This window comes from Biomphalaria glabrata, chromosome 1 (genome assembly GCF_947242115.1).
Source record: "Biomphalaria glabrata chromosome 1, xgBioGlab47.1, whole genome shotgun sequence".
In the NCBI taxonomy this organism is placed as follows: domain Eukaryota; kingdom Metazoa; phylum Mollusca; class Gastropoda; family Planorbidae; genus Biomphalaria; species Biomphalaria glabrata.
Genome location: NC_074711.1, coordinates 25680069 through 25703495, shown reverse-complemented (window position 1 = coordinate 25703495; position 23427 = coordinate 25680069). Strand labels below are relative to the sequence as shown.

Sequence of the window (23427 nt, the reverse complement as noted above, 5' to 3'; positions counted from 1 at the left end):
TACATTATTTGCATGACTTGAACAATTTGTAAGAATTACCAATTTTACATAATTTAAAAATAAAATCAGCATGAATTATATTATCGATACTTAGAAATAGATAATATAGTTTTTTAAAAATAATATATAATAAATATAAAAATTACTGTACCCCTAAAACGGAAATAGGAATTGCGCATGCAAAAAGTAGCGTTCTCAGCAACAGCTCTTTTTTTCCTTCACATAAATATAGAATCTAATTTGTAAAGGACCTATTTGAAGTATTTCAGAAGATTTCTAAATAATTCTCTCAATGTTTAAGTGGTTATAGACATAGACCAATTTAACGCTATTATTTAAAATGTACCGCAGAGATAAACCGATAGTTCTGAAAAGTTCGACATCTTCACTATGCAATAATCTTGCGGTCTATGTTTTACCTGACAAACGACAGATAAGTTATGCAGTTGTTTATAAGTCAATGGTAAATTTATCAGTTGCAACGATTGACGGAAATAGTGTGCTCGGGAAACAAGTTGGATGCAAAGATCCTTCTGCTTCCATTGGAGTTCCCTTTGTTTTACAGGTGAAATTTGTCAAACGTAACTCGAATCTGCCTCTTTTTAATTATTAGCCTACATGTAATCATGTAACAAAGTTAGTTTTGAATGCTACAAAAGTAGACAAATGCCACACCATATATGATACTATATCTGAAACTTAGATCTAGATTTTCATCTATAATTGTGCTACTAAGCTTTATTTTCTTTTTACTTTTAGTGCAAGTGGGTTAATCTTCCATCTCGAACAATTCTTGTGATGACATCAACTCGTGGTATCCAGGTAAATTGCACGTGATATCTAACTTAAGAAGTTTACTAAAATAAATTTTTATAAGTTTTTCTTTGTTGGTTGGTTTTGTCTAATTTTTTTTTTAATATTCCGATTTATTAGATGTTCGAGTCAGATGGAGTAACTCTGGTATACTGGCATTCTCTCGGAGATTCCTTAGGTGGTCTTTTAAAATATTTATAACATAAATGGGTTGAAAAATTGTTTAATAATAAATTTATTGGTTGTTTTATTTAAATTCTTGCTTCAAACAATCAGATTTTTTAAAAATATAATTTATAGTCTAGTTTTTGAATGAAATTTTTGTTAATAAACTAGCATTTCTATTTCTGTTATCAGGAATGCTATGATCTTTAGTCAATTCATACAAGGATATTATAGTAAACTAAATATTTTTATTTTTATTGTATGTTACCGTTGCTTGGGTGCAGCCATATGCAAAAGGATACTCACTAATAAGAGAAATAGGCAATAATTGTTTATTTATCCCCCGAGTTCCATGGCCTTTTAATGATGAATAAAAATTTTAATCAATTCAATAATTAATGAAGTGTTTTGTCTCAATTTTAATTGTGTTACCAAAATAATGAAATATCCATCAGGTTCTATAAATTGTTTTTTTCAATTTTGACCATTTCTACTTCCACAAAAAAAGAAAGAGAAAATGTATCGAAATAAACATTTTAAAACACTGAAGCAAATTAAAGTTATCACTGTTAATGAGTGTTTCAAAAAAGGATGGAAGTAAAATTTCTTGTTATTAAACATGTGTATGCTGGCTTAATGGAAACGTATAAGAACAATGCTGTGAAAAAAAATGTGTTTTTAACCACTGTTTTTTTTTATTTTGGAAAGGACTTAGTAGTTCTGCTTTCATGGTTATAGTTCCTTATTTTTTCATCCATCTAAGGAGAATTAGTGATAAGGTAGCCAGAACTCTTCTTTATATATATTTATATATATAGTATATATATTTATGTATTATATGTATATATATATTTATGTATATATATATTTTTTTTAATCAGAGGAATCTCATCTTGCCAGAGGAATAGAGGGTGTTGGAGAAAATTTTCTTTGTGTTGGTAAATATATGGTGTTTTAGTCTGTAATCTATCACAATTGTATAATTTTGTGTTCTATAAACTAAATAAGCTTTAAATTTAGAAGAAAAGCTCTTTTGCAAGTATTATTCAATGGTCTATTGTAGGTTTTACAGAAATAAATATTTGCTGACAGTTGTGTAAGACGAATAATTTAGGCTTCTAGAAAAAAAACTTGCTATTCTAAGTTGTTGCTTGATTTTTTCTTATTTAGAATTTTATTCACTTTTGTTTGTACCGTTTAAATTGGCAGAATTTTTTTTTTTTTTAAACTGTCAAAATAATTGACTTGAATGAGAACATAACAAAGTGATGGGAACTTAACTAAATTTAAAAAAAATACAATAAAAACTGGTATACTAAAATAAAATATTTTAATTAAAATTATATCACCAAAAAAAAAAATAGTTAAAAAATTATTTTTTTTTGACTAAGTACAAAATCACAATCAAATTAACTTTACTTTACGAGCCTTGCGTGTAGCAAAGTCATATAGTATATCATCAAAATTCTGTTTCCTACATAGATCACGCTCAATAGCAAGAATTACCAAATTGTTAAATCTTTCGTCGTGAATTGTTGGCCATAAGTAATTCTTGATTAGCTTGAGGCACGAGAAGCTTCTTTCACTAGATATCACACTTACGGATATTGTTAAAAAAAAATTCTGAGTGCATCAAAGTTGTTTGGGAAAGCAGTGTACCTTTCATTAGTGGACAGATAAGCTAAAATGTCTAGCGGGGTTTTGTTGGTATTTGGTAGAATATGCCTTAAAAATTCCATTTCAACTGCTAATTTTTGCCCACATATATCTGCTGACTGGTCTGTTGATGATGTCAATGCTTGCTCAAGGCTCCCTGCAAACCTTCTTATGTCATCAAGCTGAAGGCTCTTGAAGCTGATAAGAAACCCAAATGTCACGATCTTTAATGGTGTTGATGTCACACTCTAAGATGGTGTTACTGTCACGATTAGACTTGAACTATATTGCACCATCAATGATCGTGATTGCCGAGGATCTTGAAATGATCTTTCAATAAGATGATCGTATAGAAGTAGACAGATCTATGTTGATGATACGATCATATAGAATGTTGCCAATTGATAAGAGGATCATCTAGGTCTAGGAGTTACAACTTGACAAATATGATCTAAGTACGATCTAAATTCAATGAAGAAACTTCTCTTCGTTCAAAAACAATTGCTTTAATTAATAACTTGAAAACACTATACACAAATAGTTACAATGGTTAAAATGTACTTGAATAACTGATCTATTCAATAATATATCTGAGTCTTGATATGAATAAAATATATATTCTTAACTACATACAAGTTAGATCCTATCTCTACAAATATTTACAACCGACTCTAGTACGTCTTTACACTAACACATTCCGTACAAGACTGACTGGGAGCTACACGCTTCATCCGGGCTTTAGAGCGTCATCACGTGATCAACAACCTTCTCTTGCAAAACCAACCAATCATTGCAGTCTAATGTTTCCCTGCTATTTCGAGCTAAGTCGGCGAACAACTCAAAACTGTTACCTTATATGGTCATAGTGTACGTGACATATTACCCCCCGCTATCTTAAGCATTTGTATGGTAATAGAAATGCGTTAAAATAATACATGTAAAATGTCATCATTTTAAAATATAAAAAATAATTATGACATTATAACTCATTTGGTTAGTACTAATGTGAAAATGTGTACATGGAAAAATATATTGCATATGAAAAATTGACATAGAAAAAATAATTGTGATAGTACATGACAATCTTCTGAGAAAATAATACTCAATGTGATCAATCTTCTGAATAATAATACTCAATGTGATATAAATCTTAACATGTGTGAAGCAATGAAAAATTCCAATTATGTCATGTATCTGTACTATTATAATAGGATATATGCAATAATATTATACCTGAAATAAAATACCTGAAATAAAATACACATGATTTAAAAATTAAGATGTCTGATGCATGTCACATGCAAAGATGCTGAAACACAATAAACAAAGTATCTTGAATGAGTGATCTTCCTTGGTGGATTGCTTGGTGCTAAAAAATGTAACATCTGATATAGAACTCCTGTGGAAAAAATGAGTAGACAAATTAATTAATTAATTAAATATAACTGAATATTGTTCTTCCTTGACGAGTATGAATGATAATGGATCAAGTGACACTAAATATGCTATAATACATATGTAAAATAGAAATGTTAAGTTCTGAACCCTTCTGAGTTGCGTCATGGATGTATGTGCACGTTTTCTAAACTTGAAGAAAAGGTCTTTCAGTTTATGAAGCTGTTGTCTCCATGTCATATTGATCTCACAGATAATTTCTGACTGAACCGCGTTTGAGTTTGGAGAAAATAAGAACTGTCCGAAACCAAAACTCAATTTTCTGGTTGATGAACTTTGACGAACAATGGTATCAGAATGCTTTGCGTTATAATGTTCAATAGAGCAATGACTGAACAGGTCTGAGTTCAATCGGTCAATACAGCAATGTTGAAGAAGTTCATTTGTTCCTTTCTGAAGAAAAGTTGCCCTTTGAGTGGACGGAGGATGAAACTTGGTGTTGTCAATGTTGTTGCTCTCTGTCTTTCAAATTGCAGTACTGGAAATGTTTCAGAAACACTGGTAAAGAAATCTGCATGGTCTGGAAACACTTTAGTGTCCTTCACTTTCTGTAGTGCTATGTCATCCATAGTGATGACCTTGGGAATGTCAAATTGATTTGATGTTGATATGTCATCCAGAGTGATGACCTTTGGAATGTCAATTTGATTTGATGCTGGTAATGAAACATCTATCTCAGGAATGGGTGTTGATGATGTTTCTTCTTCTTCCTCAGGAATAGTTGCTAAGCTTGTAAAATGTTCAACTTCTGCTTTGATGTCTTCATTATCTGTTTCATGGTAATGTTCAAACATATGAACATGAAATACTCTGGTAACCTTGTTGACATTGATTTCATAAAGCAGGTTGGAAATCTTTCTGGTGATGTGAAATGGACCTTGCCATTTGTAGAACAGCTTGTTACTCAAATCTGGTAACAGTAATTTGACTTGATCACCTTGAGCAAACTGTCTTGATTTCATGTGTTCATGTACTATTCTTTGACTTTCAATGTTCTTGGTTGTAATGGCTTCTTTAGTTGACTCACATTCTTTCAGATGAGGAATACTTGTATGAGTGTTAGAGTCAAGTTGCATAGTTTTTCTTTTGTCTGGTATAGCCAAAGTTGATTGAATAAAAGTTTCTTTAGTTTCTGCTTCTGGTTCTTGAGACTTGTCTTGATTGTAGCAAAAATGTTCAATGCATATCATAGTATTTGATGCAGATGCAGTCTTATTCAAGCCTTGATGTATGAAGTCATCATCAGTGGTTAGGGATGGGAAAGTACTTGGTAGTGGTGGGCTTGTATTGTCTGGTAGGGATGGACATGTAGAACTAGTAGCAGGTAGGGATGGACATGTAGTAACAGGTAGGGATGGACATGTAGTAGGCAGTGATGTCCCTGTAGATTTGCTTGAGTCATGATTCATAGATTCATTGTTGACGGTTCTGACTTTGTAGTCTGGTTCCTTCTTTGTTTTAATTGATTTAGATTGCTTTTGACTTTGCTTCTTTTTAAGTTTGTCTCTTTTACAATCTGGACAATTGTTAACATATTTCTTGACATCTTTGTTCAAGCTAGGCCAATAATATTCTTTGGCAATTCTCTTCTTGGTACTTGTTACACTCATATGTTTGGTGTAATGAAACTCATGCTTTGCTTCAATTATTTGTTTTCTGTACTTTAGTGGTACATATATTTGTTCAATTACATTGGTGTACTTGCGGACAATAATCTTCTTGAGAAATCCTTCTTCGAGATATGCTAAGTTTTGTGTAATTCTATTAGATTGAGCTCTCTGGTACATTCTTTCTATTGTAGTATCATTGCTTTGTTCAGCTTTGAATTCAGTATTTTTCAATTCTAATAATTCTCGTTTCAGTTCTTTTTGTCTTGTTTGTCTTTTTCTCTTTGTCTTTCTGCTTGACGTTTCTATGCTTCATATTCTCTTTGTTTTTCTGCTTCTTGTCTTTGTTTTTCTGCTTCTTGTCTTTGTTTTTCTGCTTCTTGTCTTTGTTTTTCTTCAGCTTGGTTTTGTTTTTCTTCTTCTTGATCTAATTGATGATCTACCAAAGGCAGTATTTCATGTGGCGGTAATACCAATAACCCCGCTGTCAAGTAATTCCAACAATCTTTGTGTTCTTGTCTTTGGAGACATGTTGATAAATATATACGAACTTGAAATGTACAAATATAGTACCGTTTAGAATATAACAAATCAATGTTAGTTATGCCGTAACTGGCTATGAAGTATAACTTTGTTTTACAGTAGAAGTACTACTGGAGTCGTTGTAGGAAGTGTAGATGTATGGAACCGTATCAGGTTAATAAAATATTGCTGAGCCGTACAAGGCTATGAACTTTCTCTTTCTTGAGATTGTAGATCTAGTATAACTTGTAGTATTAAAGTCGTCGTTCTGTACGATTGACTTGATATCGTTTAGTAGAAAAATGTCTACTTGATAGCTTATAGTGCCAGGTAATTGCTACTGAGCTTATCTATAGTAGTAATGATGTCAGTTGAATGATACTTGATAGATTATAGTGCCAGGTTATTGCTACTGGGCTTATCTATAATACTAATGATGCCAGTTAAATGATACTGGGCTTATCTACTGTGTCAGTTGAATAATACTGGGCTTATGTTATGCCAGAACTGGGCTTATGTTATGCCAGCTAAATATTACTGGGCTTATATATCATGCCAGTTAAATAATATTGGTCTTATTGCCAATGCCAATACAATATAATAATATTAAATCTCGAGAGTTATAGTGAAAACTCTATCGTAGATCTATATCTATGATAAGATAAGATATCGATAACCAAACTGACCTTTGAACACAGTAGAACTATTCTCAAGTTGAAGAAAATCGAAGTGTTGTAATTGACGAAGTTTCGAAAAATGTTTCCTTATATCTTGAAAAAAAAAAAATTTTTTTTTTTTGATGATCTTTTTGATGATCTTTTGATGACCTTGTGATGACCTTTATCAAGTGTCGGAGGTGCCAGATGTCAATATCATCTATGGCGTTGATGTCACACTCTAAGATGGTGTTACTGTCACGATAAGACTTGAACTATATTGCACCATCAACGATCGTGATTGCCGAGGATCTTGAAATGATCTTTCAATAAGATGATCGTATAGAAGTAGACAGATCTATGTTGATGATACGATCATATAGAATGTTGCCAATTGATAAGAGGATCATCTAGGTCTAGGAGTTACAACTTGACAAATATGATCTAAGTACGATCTAAATTCAATGAAGAAACTTCTCTTCGTTCAAAAACAATTGCTTTAATTAATAACTTGAAAACACTATACACAAATAGTTACAATGGTTAAAATGTACTTGAATAACTGATCTATTCAATAATATATCTGAGTCTTGATATGAATAAAATATATATTCTTAACTACATACAAGTTAGATCCTATCTCTACAAATATTTACAACCGACTCTAGTACGTCTTTACACTAACACATTCCGTACAAGACTGACTGGGAGCTACACGCTTCATCCGGGCTATAGAGTGTCATCACGTGATCAACAACCTTCTCTTGCAAAACCAACCAATCATTGCAGTCTATTGTTTCCCTGCTATTTCGAGCTAAGTCGGCGAACAACTCAAAACTGTTACCTTATATGGTCATAGTGTACGTGACACCAAATAGATTGTGGTTTGATTTCAGCTGTTCAAATCTCATCTGCAAGGATTGAATTGCATTGTCCACAATTCTGTTGAAGCAATTTATCCTGTAGTCATCTTCTGCATTTCCAGGTGTGAAGTTCTCCACATATTTATCATACTGCCTTTTCCTTTGACGTTGGGCTGGAAAGATTGCAACAACATCCATGTTTTCAGCCAACTCCTTTGCTGTCACAAGAATCTGAACAAACCCATCAAATCTCAATTTTTTTTAGCCTATTCATCAAATTGCATTGCTTAAATCTACTGTTTCAACTTGCAGTTCTTTACTCACAAAATTGACTTGGAAGAGCACGTCGTACCATAACACAAGTGACACTAAGACTTTGTACTGCTTCAATGTTTCATACAGTGTTTCTGCTTCACTCTTAATTATCGCATCATTAGTCTCTTCAGCTAATTTATCAAGTCAAACATTTTCAGTAATTGATTATTTTGAGGAGATTTTAATAATGATATTAGATTTTCACAACTTTTTTGTATATTTTGCATCATTATGCAATTACACATATAATTAGCGTGGGGCCTATGAAAGCGCGGGACCCACTGCGGCCGCATAGGTTGCAGTGGCTTAAGGCCAGCCCTGTGCAAAATATCAGGTATAATCCATTAATGTTTGTATCAAACTGTAAAAAAAACATTACAGTTTATTTATGTATTAAAATTTTATTACTGAAAGAAGCTACAAATATAATGAATATAGTATCAATTGTTGCACATATACAGCAAAAAGTCAATCAATCATTGTTGTTTTCAACTTTACTTTGAAACCCCTCTACCCCCCCCCCCCCCCCAAAAAAAAATGTTGGTATCAATATATCAATGCAGAAATCACTTTCTCCTTCAAGAAGCTTCATGGCTGTTAATACAGGTTTCATTGTTAAGAGGTAGCCATTTGGATTTTTTAGAGCAAGCTGACAATTAACCACTTTATCCAAACTAACCTCTTCTTATTGCAGCATACTATTCAGTGCTCCAACTTGGGCTTGTAGGCTCAATGAATGTTTTGCTAGCGATCTCAATAACATCATTCTGTTTTGGACTTTGGCTCAATGCAATCCAGAAAACTTGTGTTTTGGTCACATTTCTATCAAACATTCTTCAATACATTTGGACTTTATTGTTTTGGCAGCATCAGTACTGGCTGCGAGGTTAAGGAGGTGATTTTTTGCACCGTTAATGTGATGACAAAAACCAATCCTTTGAATCTTCGTCTTGTCATCCTTAGTAAACTGAGTTGATTATATCAGAACTGTCACAAATGTTTATGATATCTAAGTGCTCTTCAGATTTAGAGTCATCACTTTCAATGACTCCACAATTGCTGGCTCTATCTGATGCCTCTTCTGCAATAAGTAACTGCTGATATAAATTTGAGGCTTTCACAAATTCGATAGTGTTATATCTGTAAGAAGATTTTGCACCATAGAAAGGATGTTAGATTCTAAAAAAAATTATATGCAATTTTTTTGCGAATTTCATTTCCTGAATGTTTGCCTTTAAATCTTCTGCATGCCAAAGCTGAAGACACTGGATTGATATAGTGTAGCGTAATACCTATGAATGCCCTTTTATTAACTCTCCAAATATGAGTACTTGCTGATACCCACTGGACTGTTTCTTATTAGTTTGCTTTTATCTTCAATATATAATTCATGATATTGCAGAGAAGTCTTACTGTGGCTTTCGGCAAAATGTTGAGCAAAATTTCCTAATGTTGCTAGGTTCAAGTGCAGATATTGGCTATATCCATATCTTCTACCAGCATCTTTACCAGTCCCTCTTCAAATGGAGACTGTGACTAAATAGTTGATGATTGATTTTTTTTTTATAGTCAAAGTCATTGATATCACATGACAGAAAACAGGGATATATGTTTCCATTGAAAAAATTTACAAATTTTTAATTTAGTTTGTAACTAAAAAATTATCTAAACTCCGATTTTAACTTTACTTTTTTATCTAATTAAATTTTGGCCTTCATTAATTTTTTTTATTGAAACTAAAAGTTTTAAACTCTCTGGTTAACTTTCGTCCATCACTAAATATAGAGGAGTATTTTGTATGCATTAAAAAGTTACTCTTATGATCAATATTTACTTCTTGTCAGATTTATTTCTGCCATATTAATATGTTTAATGTTATCAGTCTTTATTTTTTAAATGAAAGGCAATATTTTCCCTGGTAATGGGTATTTTTTTTATAATATTATATATATTCCATCTAATATCGCAAGATTTTTTTAAACCAAAGGTTGAGTGTAATGCTGTTTAAATAGCAAAAAGTATTTGTTATTTACACTTATTTGGAGGCTTTTTTCCTATTGTTCTTTGTCAAAGCAAAAACTGTTTTCAACTCTTTTTCATATTCAACCATATAAATAAATATATATTCATCACCTAATAAAGACCTATTTATAATTTAATTATAAATATTTTCAGGATCAGACAATTCTGTGTTAGTGTTTAACATTCCTTCTAAAGGCCCTAATGTTGCATTATCAGATACACTTCATGGTAAGAATGGTGACATTAGGATAGACTACATAAATTTGACTATTAAACCATATATTAATTCAGTAACTTTTAAAGTAATTAAAGGAATAAAGTGCACAAGATAAAAAGGTGGAAAATGTTTCTAGCGATATACTATTAGCACTGGTGAATATTTTCAAAATTTTAAAATGCTTAATTATTTATTTAGCTTAAATATTTATTGTAGAAAATATGCACATATATGTGTAACAATTTTTATTGCAGTTCACAAAGCACCAATCACACATCTTGCATCTGATCATGATATGCTGGTCAGCGCTGATGAACTCGGCACTATTGTGACATGGAAGGTTAAAGGATCTGGACTTGTGCAGATTTCTAATATAAGAGGAGAAGGGTAAATATGGTTTATATCTTAAAGCTCCTTCTACTTATGAGCTAAATTAATTAGGTTCTCAGCTGGTAAGCAAAGTTAATTAGGATTCTCATCTGGTCCTTGAAACACTTTCTGGGAGTGTTTCTGTTACAGAATGACTTATAAAAATTACCTCTTTCCTTGAAATTAGGGTGAGAACTTGTCTTTCTATTTTTTATTCTCATCTTTTTCAGAATGAGTGGTATTATCTACTGCTTTCTTATTCTCCCATATTTGGCTAGTTTCTCTGCTACTTCCTTTCCCTCTATTTGTATGCTAGGATCCTTTGGAGAACACCTTGATATTATTGTTGAGGTTTAAAGTGCTGTCTTGAGTTTTTAATATAGTAGAGTTTTTTTAAGGTTTTAGGTTTGTAGGACTGTTTTAGCCCTATTAAGGGAGATAATTTAATTGTTTAACATATGTATGTGGTTCATTAGGGTGGTAGATCCCTTTCTGCTCTGTCTTGGCCAGTGACAATTAACTTTTCTAGTCTTTCTCTATTAAGTCATTCATTGGGAAGTGTGGTGGCTGAGTGGTAAACTGCTTGGCTTCCGAATGGGGGTCCTGGGTTCAAATCCCGATGAAGACTGGGATTTTTAATTTTGGGATCTTTGGTCGCCTGTAACTCCATCCAGCTCTAATAAATACCTAACATTAGTTTTGGAAAAGTAAAGGCAATTGGTCATTGGGTTGGTCACATGACACCCCTGTTAACTGTTGCTACAGAAACAGATGACCTTTAAATCATCTGCCCTATAAATTGCAAGGTCTGAAAGAGGAACTTTACTAACTTATTGCTTTATTTAAAAAATGATTTTTTTTTAGTTGGTTTAGAGTGCCAGATTTGAGGATTTTATCTAAAGGTATTTATTTTAGTTTAATGTGTAAGGATTTTCATTTCTTTTCTTTTTTTTTTTGCTCGTTGAAACCAGGGCAGCAGGGGTGGACTGTAGTCAAAATCAATCCTGGCAATAGTGTCATAAAAGGCCCACAAGTAGTGTACCGTATTATGTACACTCATTTGTTCTACAAGACTATAAAAGATATAGCCTTAAATCATTGTTTGATAATTGCTTTGTGTGACCGAAGCCAATAAGCCCACCAGGAGGGGCGGTAACAGAGCGGTAAAGTGCTTGACTCTTGGGTTCAAATCCTGGTGAAGACTGGGATTTTAAATCTCAGGATCTTCAGGTGCCTCTGAGTCCATCCAGCTCTAATGAGTACCTGATATTAGTTGAGGAAAAGTAAAGGCGGTTGGTCTTTGTGCTGGCCACATAACCCCCTTATTAATAATAGGCCATAGAAAAGATGACCTTTTCATCATCTGCCCTATAGACTACTTTTTACTTTACCACCGGCCCACCAGGTATTTGTTAAAATACCTTTATAGCCAGAGCAGCGATTGTCCTTCATTGTGTATTTATAAATGCGTATGGTATTCTATTTAGGCTATTAGTTAGTACCTTGTTTAATTTCTTGTATTTGTTTGGGAAGCTGAGTTGTATCAATTTATCTTTAGTAATGAAGAATGCTGTTCCTAGAGTAAATTTCTTATATATATGGCTCCTTTTCGTCTTGAAAAGCAATGGATGCCCCCACATTTCTTATACTACTACCATTAATACACTAGATCTATAAATCCTTGTCAGTAGTTAAGCTCAATCAAATTAGATAATTAGAATCTCAGAAAGCATATTACAAATAATACTTTTGTTTCTGAAAGCCAAAAATCTGCTCGTCCCGAGACATGACGTTAAACTGCGCTCCTCTTTCCTTAGCACTTTTGGAGCTCAAAAGTGCCCTACTTCTTTTCTATCATTGTGTCTGCCTCCTCTTTTCCTAAGTCTGCCTTCATTGATCATCACACTGTCTCCTTAACTTTAAATTCTCACTACGTCCTAGACCAGTCCGTTTGCCGTGGACTGCGACGGGTAAGGGGGGATAAAGAGATCCTGGTGTTTGAGTGGTGGCTATCTGAGGATAAACCACAACAACACAATACTTTGGCTCCAAGTTCCCCTAGACCTGAGACCCAGATGGCCCGCTCTGGGTCAACCGGCTGGTCATGCCGAGCTACCAGCATAGGTCGTCGACCTATGCTGGAGGGCGGTGGCTGGAGGGTCAATCAGGGAGCTGCTGTATCGGGCACATGTCCGATGTAGCAGTTGACTGAGTATAGCACCTGTGTAGCCCTGGCGGGCTCATTCTGGACATCCGAATGGCCCGTCCCCTTGTTGGACTCGATGGCGGGTGGGGAGCACAGGTGCCGAATTAACCAAAATATATATGGACAAAAAAACACACACAAAACTACTTGCCCCAGACCTATGTCTGGGCAAGAAACGTCGAATTGACGATAAAAAAGAGGAGGTCCCAAAAAGCTGTGCCACCTGGCCATCATTTCTGGTGGTTAGATGCACAGAGGAGGGAAAAAGCCTGACAAAGTTGAGCCCTTTTATTATCTATAAGGGACTCAAGTCAGTAGTGGAAGAGCCCAAGAGTGTGTCTAAGCTACACAAAACAATGGAACTCCTTGTAGAAGTAGACAGCAAGACACACTCTGATGGGCTTTTAAGATGCAGAAGACTCTGTGATCTCCAAGTGGAAGTCATGCCACACAAGAGTCTGAACACCAGCAGAGGTGTAATCAGCTCTAGGGACCTACTGGAATGTTCCGAGAAGGAAATAGTGGAGGGCATTGAAGGAGTCACCCATGCCCGGCGCATTACCAGGCGCAGGGAGGGTGAGGAGGTCAAAACCGCCATTATTATCCTCACATTCGGAACTAGGACACCGCCAGAGTATGTGAAGGCAGGATACCTACGAGTTCCAGTGAGGCCCTACATACCTAACCCCATGAGGTGCTTCAAGTGCCAGGGTTATGGACACGGCGCGGCAGTCTGCAAGAGGAACACTGTGTGTGCCAGATGTGCTGGAGAGGGTCATGAGGACAAGGGTTGCACAGCCCAGTTCAAATGCCCAAACTGTCAAGCTGGCCACTCAGCCTACTCCAAGGACTGCCCTGTGTGGAAACAGGAGGTTGCCGTGCAGGAGTACAAGGCAAGAAACGGATGTACCTTTAGCCAGGCGAAATCGGCTGTACTGGCCCTACCCAAGGGCCAATTCGGCTTGACAAAGACCTACGCCCAGGCTGTTGCTAAGAAAGGAAGATCCATAGCCACACAGACGGACACATTGACCCCACCACCCCCTCCTCCTCCCCCAACTCAGAAGAAAACACCGCCAAAGAACACACCTCTGAAGAAACAAGAAAGCCCTGTTGTCATGCTAAAGAACAGGTTCTCTGTGCTCGCTGATGAGAGCATGGAGACTGAGCAGCATGTCAAAACCAATACTCCGGGAGAACCCGGAGACATCATGTCTGACACAGGTTCTCCTCAGAGAACCCAGCCAGACACCCCAACCTCTACCGAGTTAGAGGTTGACCAACTCCCTAAGGGGAGAAATCAAAGCGGAGAGGATGCCCGAGGTGAGAGAGGAGGAAATAACCTCCGCTCTAACCAGAGGGATCTCCCCTCTCCAGAGAGAAAGACTTCCCCCAAAAGGGGGTTGTCCTCCTCTCCATCCAAACCCAAGAATAAAAATACCAAGGTCACTGGAATAAAGGGAAACCCCTCCGGGGGCCTCCCAAGGCCAAATAGCTCCAAGTAGGTCATCTAGAATAAGCCATGGATTCCAGAATTGTACAGTGGAATTGTAGAGGCCTCAAGGCCAATTACGAGGAAATGCAGCTACTGATGGACTCTGAGACTCCTGTAGCTGTCTGCTTACAGGAAACATTTCTGAAAGATTGCATCAGCTTCCGAAGCTACCGTGCTTACACCAAGAATGTTGAGGATGCAGAGAGAGCATCAGGTGGAGTCTGTATCCTTGTGAAGGATAGCATCCCCCATGAGAGGGTAGAACTACAGACCACACTACAGGCCGTAGCAGCTAGGATAACCCTTCACAAGGTTATCACTTGCTGCAGCCTGTATCTACCATCAGGCGCTCCATTAAACCGAACAGACATGGAGGACCTATTGAAACAACTCCCCCGGCCTTATTTAATCCTTGGGGATTTCAATGCCCATAACACCATGTGGGGATCCAACAATACCGACACAAGAGGTCGTATGCTGGAGGATATCTTCCTCCAACATGATTTATGCATACTTAATGATGCATCACCGACCTACTTGCACCCAGGAACTGGATCATTCACATGCATTGACCTCACCGTATGCGTCCCCGGACTTCTGGACGATTTTAAATGGTCAGTTAGCAATGATCTACGGGGAAGTGATCACTTCCCAATCATCATTACTAACAATCTCCCTTCATTGGGACGACCTCAGCGGTGGAAACTGAATAAGGCCGATTGGGAACAATTCCAAAAAAGATGCTCTGATGATATCACAGAAAATATCCTCCATGAACAGAACCCAGCTGATACCTTTGCTAGCAAGCTACTAAGTATAGCCAGGAAAGTTGTACCCCTAACCTCTGCAAATCCAAAACGGCCTAGCAAACCATGGTTTGATACAGCTTGCAAAAGTGCTATTGGTGAAAGGAAAAAACGACTGGCTGCATTTATAAAGAATCCTTCCCAGGAAAACCTAAAGCTATTCAGGATAGCTAGAGCAAAGGCTAGACAAACCATACGGTCAGCCAAAAGGAATTCCTGGAGAAGTTTTGTCGGCAGTCTGGATGCCAAAACTTCTGCTAGAGCGGTTTGGAAGGCAGTAAGGCGAATCAAAGGGAAAGAATCAAATGCAATAGGGCATTTGAAAAACCAAGGACGAACTGTCACGTCCCCCAGAGAAATAGCTGACTGCCTTGCATCCTCAATAGCAGAAAAATCATCCACTGCACACTACACGCCAGAGTTCCAAAAAGTCAAAACCAGGGAGGAAAGACACCCCATTGATTTCAGGTCAGAGAACAATGAAGACTACAACAAACCGTTCTCGCTTGAGGAACTGAGGGAATCGCTGGACAAGTCACATGACACAGCGCCTGGAGAAGACGAAATCCATTACCAGTTCCTCAAGCACCTTCCCGAACCCTCATTGGCAGTCCTGCTAGGGGTCTATAACTGTGTGTGGCAAACAGGCGCTTTCCCAAACAGCTGGAGGAAAGCCACAGTTATACCGATACCTAAACCGGGAAGAGACGGCTCTGACCCAGCTAACTATCGACCAATAGCACTAACAAGCTGCATCTGCAAAACCATGGAAAGAATGATTAACAGTAGGCTGGTCTGGTACCTGGAAAGGAATAAAGTGATCTCAAACTACCAGTGCGGATTCCGGCAGGGGCGGACAACAACTGACCACCTGGTAAGGCTGGAAGCTTATATTAGAAATGCATTACTCAGAAGAGAACATCTAGTAGCTGTATTCTTCGATATAGAAAAGGCCTATGACACAACCTGGAAACATGGCATTCTACGTGACCTGGCGCTTATGGGGCTTAAGGGACACCTCCCCCGTTTTGTGGAGGAATTTCTGAAAGACCGAAAATTTCAGGTTCGAGTGGGCAACTCCGCTTCTGACACTCATGACCAGGAAATGGGTGTACCCCAGGGCAGCATTCTGTCAGTCACCCTGTTCAACATTAAAATAAATAGCATCATAAATGCGCTGTCCCCTGGCATAGAGTGCTCTTTGTATGTTGATGACTTTGTCATTCTTACTTATGGAAAAAACATGAACACCTTAGAAAGAAAATTACAGTTATGTTTAAACAAAATTCAGGGTTGGGCAAACTATAATGGTTTCAAATTCTCAGACTCCAAAACAGTTAGTATGCATTTTTGTAATCTAAGGGGACTCCACCCAGACCCTGAACTATTTATACACAAAAAGAAGATCCCTGTCGTGAAAACTACAAAATTTTTAGGCCTCACCTTAGATTCCAAATTTAATTTTCTCCCCCACATTAAGGAACTTAAGAAGAAATGCCAAAAGTCATTAAACATACTAAGAGTACTCAGCCATACGGACTGGGGAGCTGACAGAGATACCTTGCTGCTGCTCTATCGGAGTCTAATTCGATCCAAGCTAGACTACGGATCCATAATATATGGAGCAGCAAGGAAGTCGTACCTAAAAATACTGGAACCAATACAAAATGCTGCCCTGCGTCTCTGTCTCGGCGCGTTTCGTACATCACCTATCCCAAGTCTCCATGTGGAGGCTGGAGAACTCCCCATGGATATAAGAATGAAAAAGCTTGCAATGCAGTATATAGTCAAGCTAAAATCCAACCCCACGAACCCTGCTTTTGACTCCATATTTAACCCCACAGAGGTAGAATTATACAATCGAAGGCCTAACGTCATACAGCCGTTGGGCCTTCGAATGAGAGAACCCATTCAAAATTTAACCCCACCCATTGACCAAATCTCTAAAATAGAAACCCCTCAGAATCCTCCTTGGCTAATGAATAAACCCAAATTAAATTTATCCCTCCTTAATTTCAAAAAAGAAAATACAGACCCAAGCATACTAAAAGTCCACTTTAGGGAACTGCAGGAGAGCTACGGAGATTGTGGCACCATCTACACAGACGGATCCAAAATGGAGGGAAAGGTCGCGTGTGCCTGCTCCTTTCGGAACAAAACAATCTCCCGTAGACTCCCCGTGCCTGCTCCTTTCGGAACAAAACAATCTCCCGTAGACTCCCCGATGGCTGCTCCATCTTTACGGCCGAATTGCACGCAATATTGCTTGCACTTATGGCCGTAAAAGCATCAGAAAGGAGTAAATTTATAATCTGCTCCGACTCCAAATCTGCATTGCAAGCTCTGGGGCGGATGAAGACTGACATCCCATTGGTACATAAGAGCCTGAAGCTGTTGGACCAAATAACAGCCGACCGTAGGGATGTCACCTTCATCTGGGTCCCCTCCCATGTTGGCATTGAGGGAAACGAAGCCGCAGACAGAGAAGCAAAGAGAGCCCTAAATCATGCGGTGTCAGGAACCCTAATTCCCTACTCGGACCTGAGACAAAGTATTGCCTCTGCCACCTATCGAGAGTGGCAGAACCGATGGGAGGCTGAGACTCACAGTAAACTCAGGCAGATTGTGGCGGATGTCAGGTGGCGGCCCACATCTAAGGGTCTGACAAGGCGTGGTAGCACAACCATGTCCAGACTTAGGATTGGCCACACCTACATCACGCACTCTTTTGTACTGAAGAGAGAGGAGCCCCCACTTTGCGAGTACTGTGACTCTCGCCTCACCGTGGAACATATCCTCGTTGATTGCCCCAGATACCAGGATGTCAGGGCGAAATATTTTAGAGCCACTAATCTAAAAACACTATTTAATAATGTCGACCCTGGGAAGGTACTGGGCTTTATTCGGGAAGTGGGGCTATCTACGAAGATGTGATTTCTGAATTTGTGAACTTGCACTATTTACATTAGATTTTTACCAAATATTTAAAATTTTACTACCTTTACTATTTTAACTGTGAATAGACCTTGATTTTAATTATATGACTGTATAGAATCTGACCCTTGTTGTTTAGAGAGAGAGTAGTCCTTAAGGGACTGCAGGCACGACATGGCCTAAATTGTGCCGATGTGCCTCAAATCACAAATCTCAAATCCCCAAAAATCTGCAATGAATAATGATTAAGATAGACACTATAATTTGTACCTTATTATTTTTACATACACCTATTTTATAGTCGTATTTGAAATATATTGTTTGCTTAAATATTGAGTTGAACTGTTATTACTAATGTTAGTGGTGTTTGAAAATTTACTCTAGTTATTAGATTGAAATTTGTTTTCAAAGAGCAAATCCAGACATTTGTCTAAAATAAAAAAGAAAAGAACTTTCAATCACATGTCATAACTTTAAAAGAAGTGGTTATTGTGTTGACCAGAATTCAATTTTTATGTAAATTATTTTCAATAACTCTTTATGCCCCGCCCGCTTCATTTTAGTTTCATATTTGGAAATATTTTTTTCATTTCTTAAATTGTATACCAGTAACTTATACATTCTATAAGGAAGAAATTTTTATAATTGTTAACTTAAATTTCAGTTGGCCATGTAACAGTGTAGCTGTATGGAAGGGTATTATTGTTGGAGGCTTTGCATCTGGTCACCTTAGAATTTTTAATGCCAGCTCTGGTGCCATTGGTGCAGAAGTAGCTGCTCATGCTCGATCTATTAATGCTGTTGACATTTCCAAGGAGAATGGACTGGTATAATTTTACCTTTTATTTTTTATTTAAACATTTTTGTTAATTCAAGGTTTAATAAATTATAATCTGCATTTTCAATTACCACAACATCTTGGTATCACCAACACTCTATGTAGGGCAGTGGGGAACAGGTGAGAAAAAAAAAACATGCTACTTTTCCTTGGCCCAGACTGCAAAAGAGCTTACAGTTTAGCAGCAAAAAAGCTGGTTAGAAGAAGAAAAATTTATAAAATGTCTAAATTAAAGTCTAAAGTGTATTTTATATTTGCACTAAATACTGATGCTTCACTACGTTGAAAAAAATATTTTAGCAAATTTATCTCATGTCACACAAACAAAGTGAAAAGAAATTTTAAATTCATGTGCTGTTTATTTACAAGAGTACTTTTTTCATTCTTAAATAAAACTTCTTGTTTTATAACATACCTGTTGAATGCCCAGTATTCCCCTCCTCCCAATTGAATTTTACTAACCCTTATGGAAGAAGTAATTATGCTTTCTGCTCCTCCCATGGAAAATCCCAAAGGAGACACTCCTTTCCACAATTTTGTTCTATTGTTTCTTAAGTGCAACACAACTGAGCTTAAACAAAAAATCTAGTGCTAGTTCAGGAATAACTGATATAATATATTTTTGATATCATCTAAGTGGGATAATTAGTGCTGAATGAGTCAGTAAATCAGTGAGGGTTTCGGTTTTACATCTATATATAGATATATAGATAGAGATCTACTTTATCAATTTACATTTTTTTTTACACTCAGTGTATATTCAGTCTAAATTTGGCCAATTTTAATTTTCAAATTATTTTTTTTTATCTTCATGACTGTGTTAGAGCAGATCATCAGCTGGCATTAAACATTCAAGAGTTGTGATGATCTAATGGAGAAATTATTTTTTTTTCCCCTTGTATTAAAAAAAATAGATTTAGTATGTGCACATAGGGAGACAAATTGCTATATTAATATGTTAAACCAGATTCCATTTTTCATTTTCCCATCACAAACAATTATCAGCGTCTGGTTTAAATAATATGAAACATGTTTACAAATTAAATCACACACCACTTACTGCCAGCTGATAATTCGATTATACAGGGGAGGTAATTTATTAGTTCACACTTTCAGGTTTGAACTTATTAAGTTTTGTCCCCTGAAGTAAAAGAAAAATATTGTTATTCCCCTCTCTCTCTCTCTCTCTCTCTTCATTTTCTCAACAAAAAAATGGAACAAAAAAGAATATTAGTTGCATGCACCACATAACATGCGTTTGAAATAATCTCTCCATTTTCTTTGTGTTTATCTGTTTGAACGTGTAGGTTTTATCTGTAAGTGATGACACATATTTGAAGATCTGGCAGTTGAAGCCATTAAATATTCCACAGGTAATATTAACTTTTGTGTTATAAAATGTAAGACATATAGACAATTGTGAGTTTATACACATTTTGAAATGGCACTAATGCACAATAATAAACATTCAATATAAATCTGTTAAATTTCCATAACAAAATTATTTTTTTAAATAGGCATATATAAATTTAATAAAAATATACAACATATATTTCTGTAACTTATTCAATTTAATATAGGAATTTTAATAAAAATATAACAGATTCATTTTTATGGTTTTATTTTAATGATTTTAGAGTTTTAAAAATATTATTTGTTTGTAAATCATCTTTTATTAAATATAGCATATCTTGTATATTTTTATCATTCACTCATGTATACTATGCTGGTAACAATGACATTACATCTATCTAATTGTTATTTTCTCAAAAGATTTGGAGCTGTGTATACAATAAGTTTAGATTCTACTAAATTAAAAATATAATATATATATATATATATAAATATACTTTTAATCTAGTAAAGTAACAATAATGTAAATTTTTATTTTTTTTTATTTTTTTTCAGATTGAATATAGACATGCTGAGTGTGTAACAGACTTACAATTAGTTGGTGGTCAATTTGTGGATGACCAAGGGAAAGTCATTTGTGTTACTGGCTATGACTGTAATGAAATTATATTTTTTGTAAAAAATTAATGTAACACTCGTAGTTATTTGTTTTTTTAAAGTAAATAATTTCTTGTTTTAAATCATCATATCAAGTCACATGTCTTCAATTAAGGTCTTGCATCATTATGTAATAATGCATATTTTTGTCTGTTGATAATCACAAGTCTTCAATTCGATAAAAGATCTTTAAAATAAGAATGTCACATTTTCATAAGTGCTAATGTTCCATAAGGAGAAGAATGTGTTCACTTGATTCTTAAGTCTATTATACTTGTTTTTTTTTTTTATTTAAGCTTTTTATAAATAATAGCTCAAGTTTGTTTTTATAGTGAATGTATTTAAATGAGCTGTTTTGTATGTAGCTTTGTCAGCTGTCTTTTTGATTCACAAAACACCAAGTTTGACTTTCTAACAACATGGGGTATTGCCTTAAAAGTCTCCAAGATAAAATATTAATACATAAATAATAATTTTTTTACCATAAAGAAATTTCATTTACTATAGTGCATTTACATACAACAAAATATTACAACAATGCTAATGAAATGTACAATACAACACAGTGGCTTAGCTAGGAATTCGCCATCATTTGGGGGCAGTAAGGCTTGATCTCTTTGGGGGCTCCTGCATTTTGCATATTTAATGTAAAAAAACACTCATTTGGGGGCCCCTCTCAAGTTGGGGCCCATGGGGATTTTCAAATTCTCCCCCCACCCTAGCTACGCTTCTGATCTAACAGTCTTACTCAAACTTTAAATCTCATGACTCGTGTCCTCCAAACACTAGGCCTGAACAATGCCTTGGCCAGCAAAATTTGTGATATTAGTGTTACTTGATTAAATTATTTCAACTTTTAATTTTTAATATCATTTGAAAGTCAATGCATTATTTATTCCAAAGTAATGGGACTGTGATAGTTAATTCTTGTAATCTTTGATAAAATGTTTTGAAATCAATAATAAGTTGTTTTGTTGTTGTTGCATAATTAACAATATTTTGGAAGGCTATTTTTTTTTTATTTTTTGAAGCAACATAACATTTTAATTATTAAAAGTATTTTTAAAGTGTGACATCACACATTGTATATCAATTAATATATTGACCTATTTGGAGAACTGCAAACAACCATGCTTTCTTGTTTTGGGCAAGCTTGTGTAGTTCATTGCAGGTTTTGATTGTGGTCTTCTCTACATTCTTTCTCTTCCTTCTCTTCAAGAGACTTCTTCATTTTGTATGTGAAGTCCATCTCTCTCTGTCACTTACTTTTTTTAGTTGGAGTCCATCTCTCTTCCAAGTATTGAGGACTATTTTTTTTCTTGACCTCAACACTGTCAGCATTTGATCCTCCTTCAGGTCTCAAATATATCAGCATTGAGTAGTGACCTACTTCCTTTTCTTTCATTCAGAAGCCATGTTGGAGGTATGAATTTTCCAAATGACATTCTAGAGAATTAGAAAAAAATTAAAGATATAATCAACACTTAATCACCTGTTTATTGTGGCTATAAACAGCTGACTAGTATTACCTTCCCCCTAAGTTGAAATTGAGATACTTATCACTTGATAGCCTTAAATGTGAGGATTAGTACTCAAGAATCTTGGGTTTTTCAGGTAAGCACTTGGTAATTCTGTCTTTATATCCCATCAGATACTGATTGGTTCTAATCTACCCAACAAGCAACATAAATAATGAGCTATATTGTGTCCAATTAATATTTGATGAGGATGTCAGTTTATTTATGTAAGAAACTAATACTGTTTAGCTATTTATATGTTAATATGTCAGTTGTAAAAGAAATATATGTACTATATCTATGGTACCGGTATATCATATTTATAAACCTTATGTCCGTGATATATCAGTGCAATGTATACAAGTTTCTCTTCTTAAGTATTGTGGTATATTTATTACTTTGACATCTAGGCTACTTTTTATTTCCTGATTATTTTAGTCCTCACATTGACTTGCTAACCCATTCCTTTCACTTATTGTGTTTATGGTGTTATTTATCCATTTAAGTTCTATGTGCTTGTTGGAAATAAAGTGTGTGTATGTGTTTGCTTGTCAATAAACTATTATTTGATAAATTTAAGTTCTAAGTGCTTGTTTGAAAAAAAGAGTTTGTGTGTTGGTTGTCAATAATTTATTATTTGATAAATAAAAGTTCTAAATGCTTGTTTGAAATAAAGTTTGTGTGTGTGTTTGTTTGTCAATAAATTATGGAATCTATTGCAAAGCATTCAATCATACAGGTGAATAAATGTTTTTATTTAATTTTTTTTTTCGGCTGATTTGGTGAGACTAATTTGTTACATAGAAAAAAAAGATAATATAATAAATCAATTATTAGTCTTATAATTTATTCTAATCACAAATGAATACTAGAAGTGTGAGAACGTGAACTGATAAAATGTGTGTACATGCATGCCCAGCAGACGATTCAAATGAGCCACATTACTTCCTCCTCTACAACC

General features: G+C 35.5%; 1 protein-coding gene across 1 annotated transcript; it reads left to right on the top strand.

The window, feature by feature from the left end:
• The first annotated feature begins 170 nt into the window (after positions 1-170).
• Positions 171-23227, top strand: LOC106052263 (WD repeat-containing protein 54-like). Its single transcript, XM_013207585.2, has 9 exons — positions 171-565; positions 760-822; positions 934-991; positions 1860-1916; positions 10228-10302; positions 10546-10678; positions 18766-18928; positions 20247-20312; positions 20848-23227. Exons 1-9 carry the CDS (start codon positions 341-343, stop codon positions 20977-20979), a joined length of 972 nt encoding a protein of 323 aa, XP_013063039.1. The 5' UTR covers positions 171-340; the 3' UTR covers positions 20980-23227.
• The last annotated feature ends 200 nt before the right edge of the window (positions 23228-23427 follow it).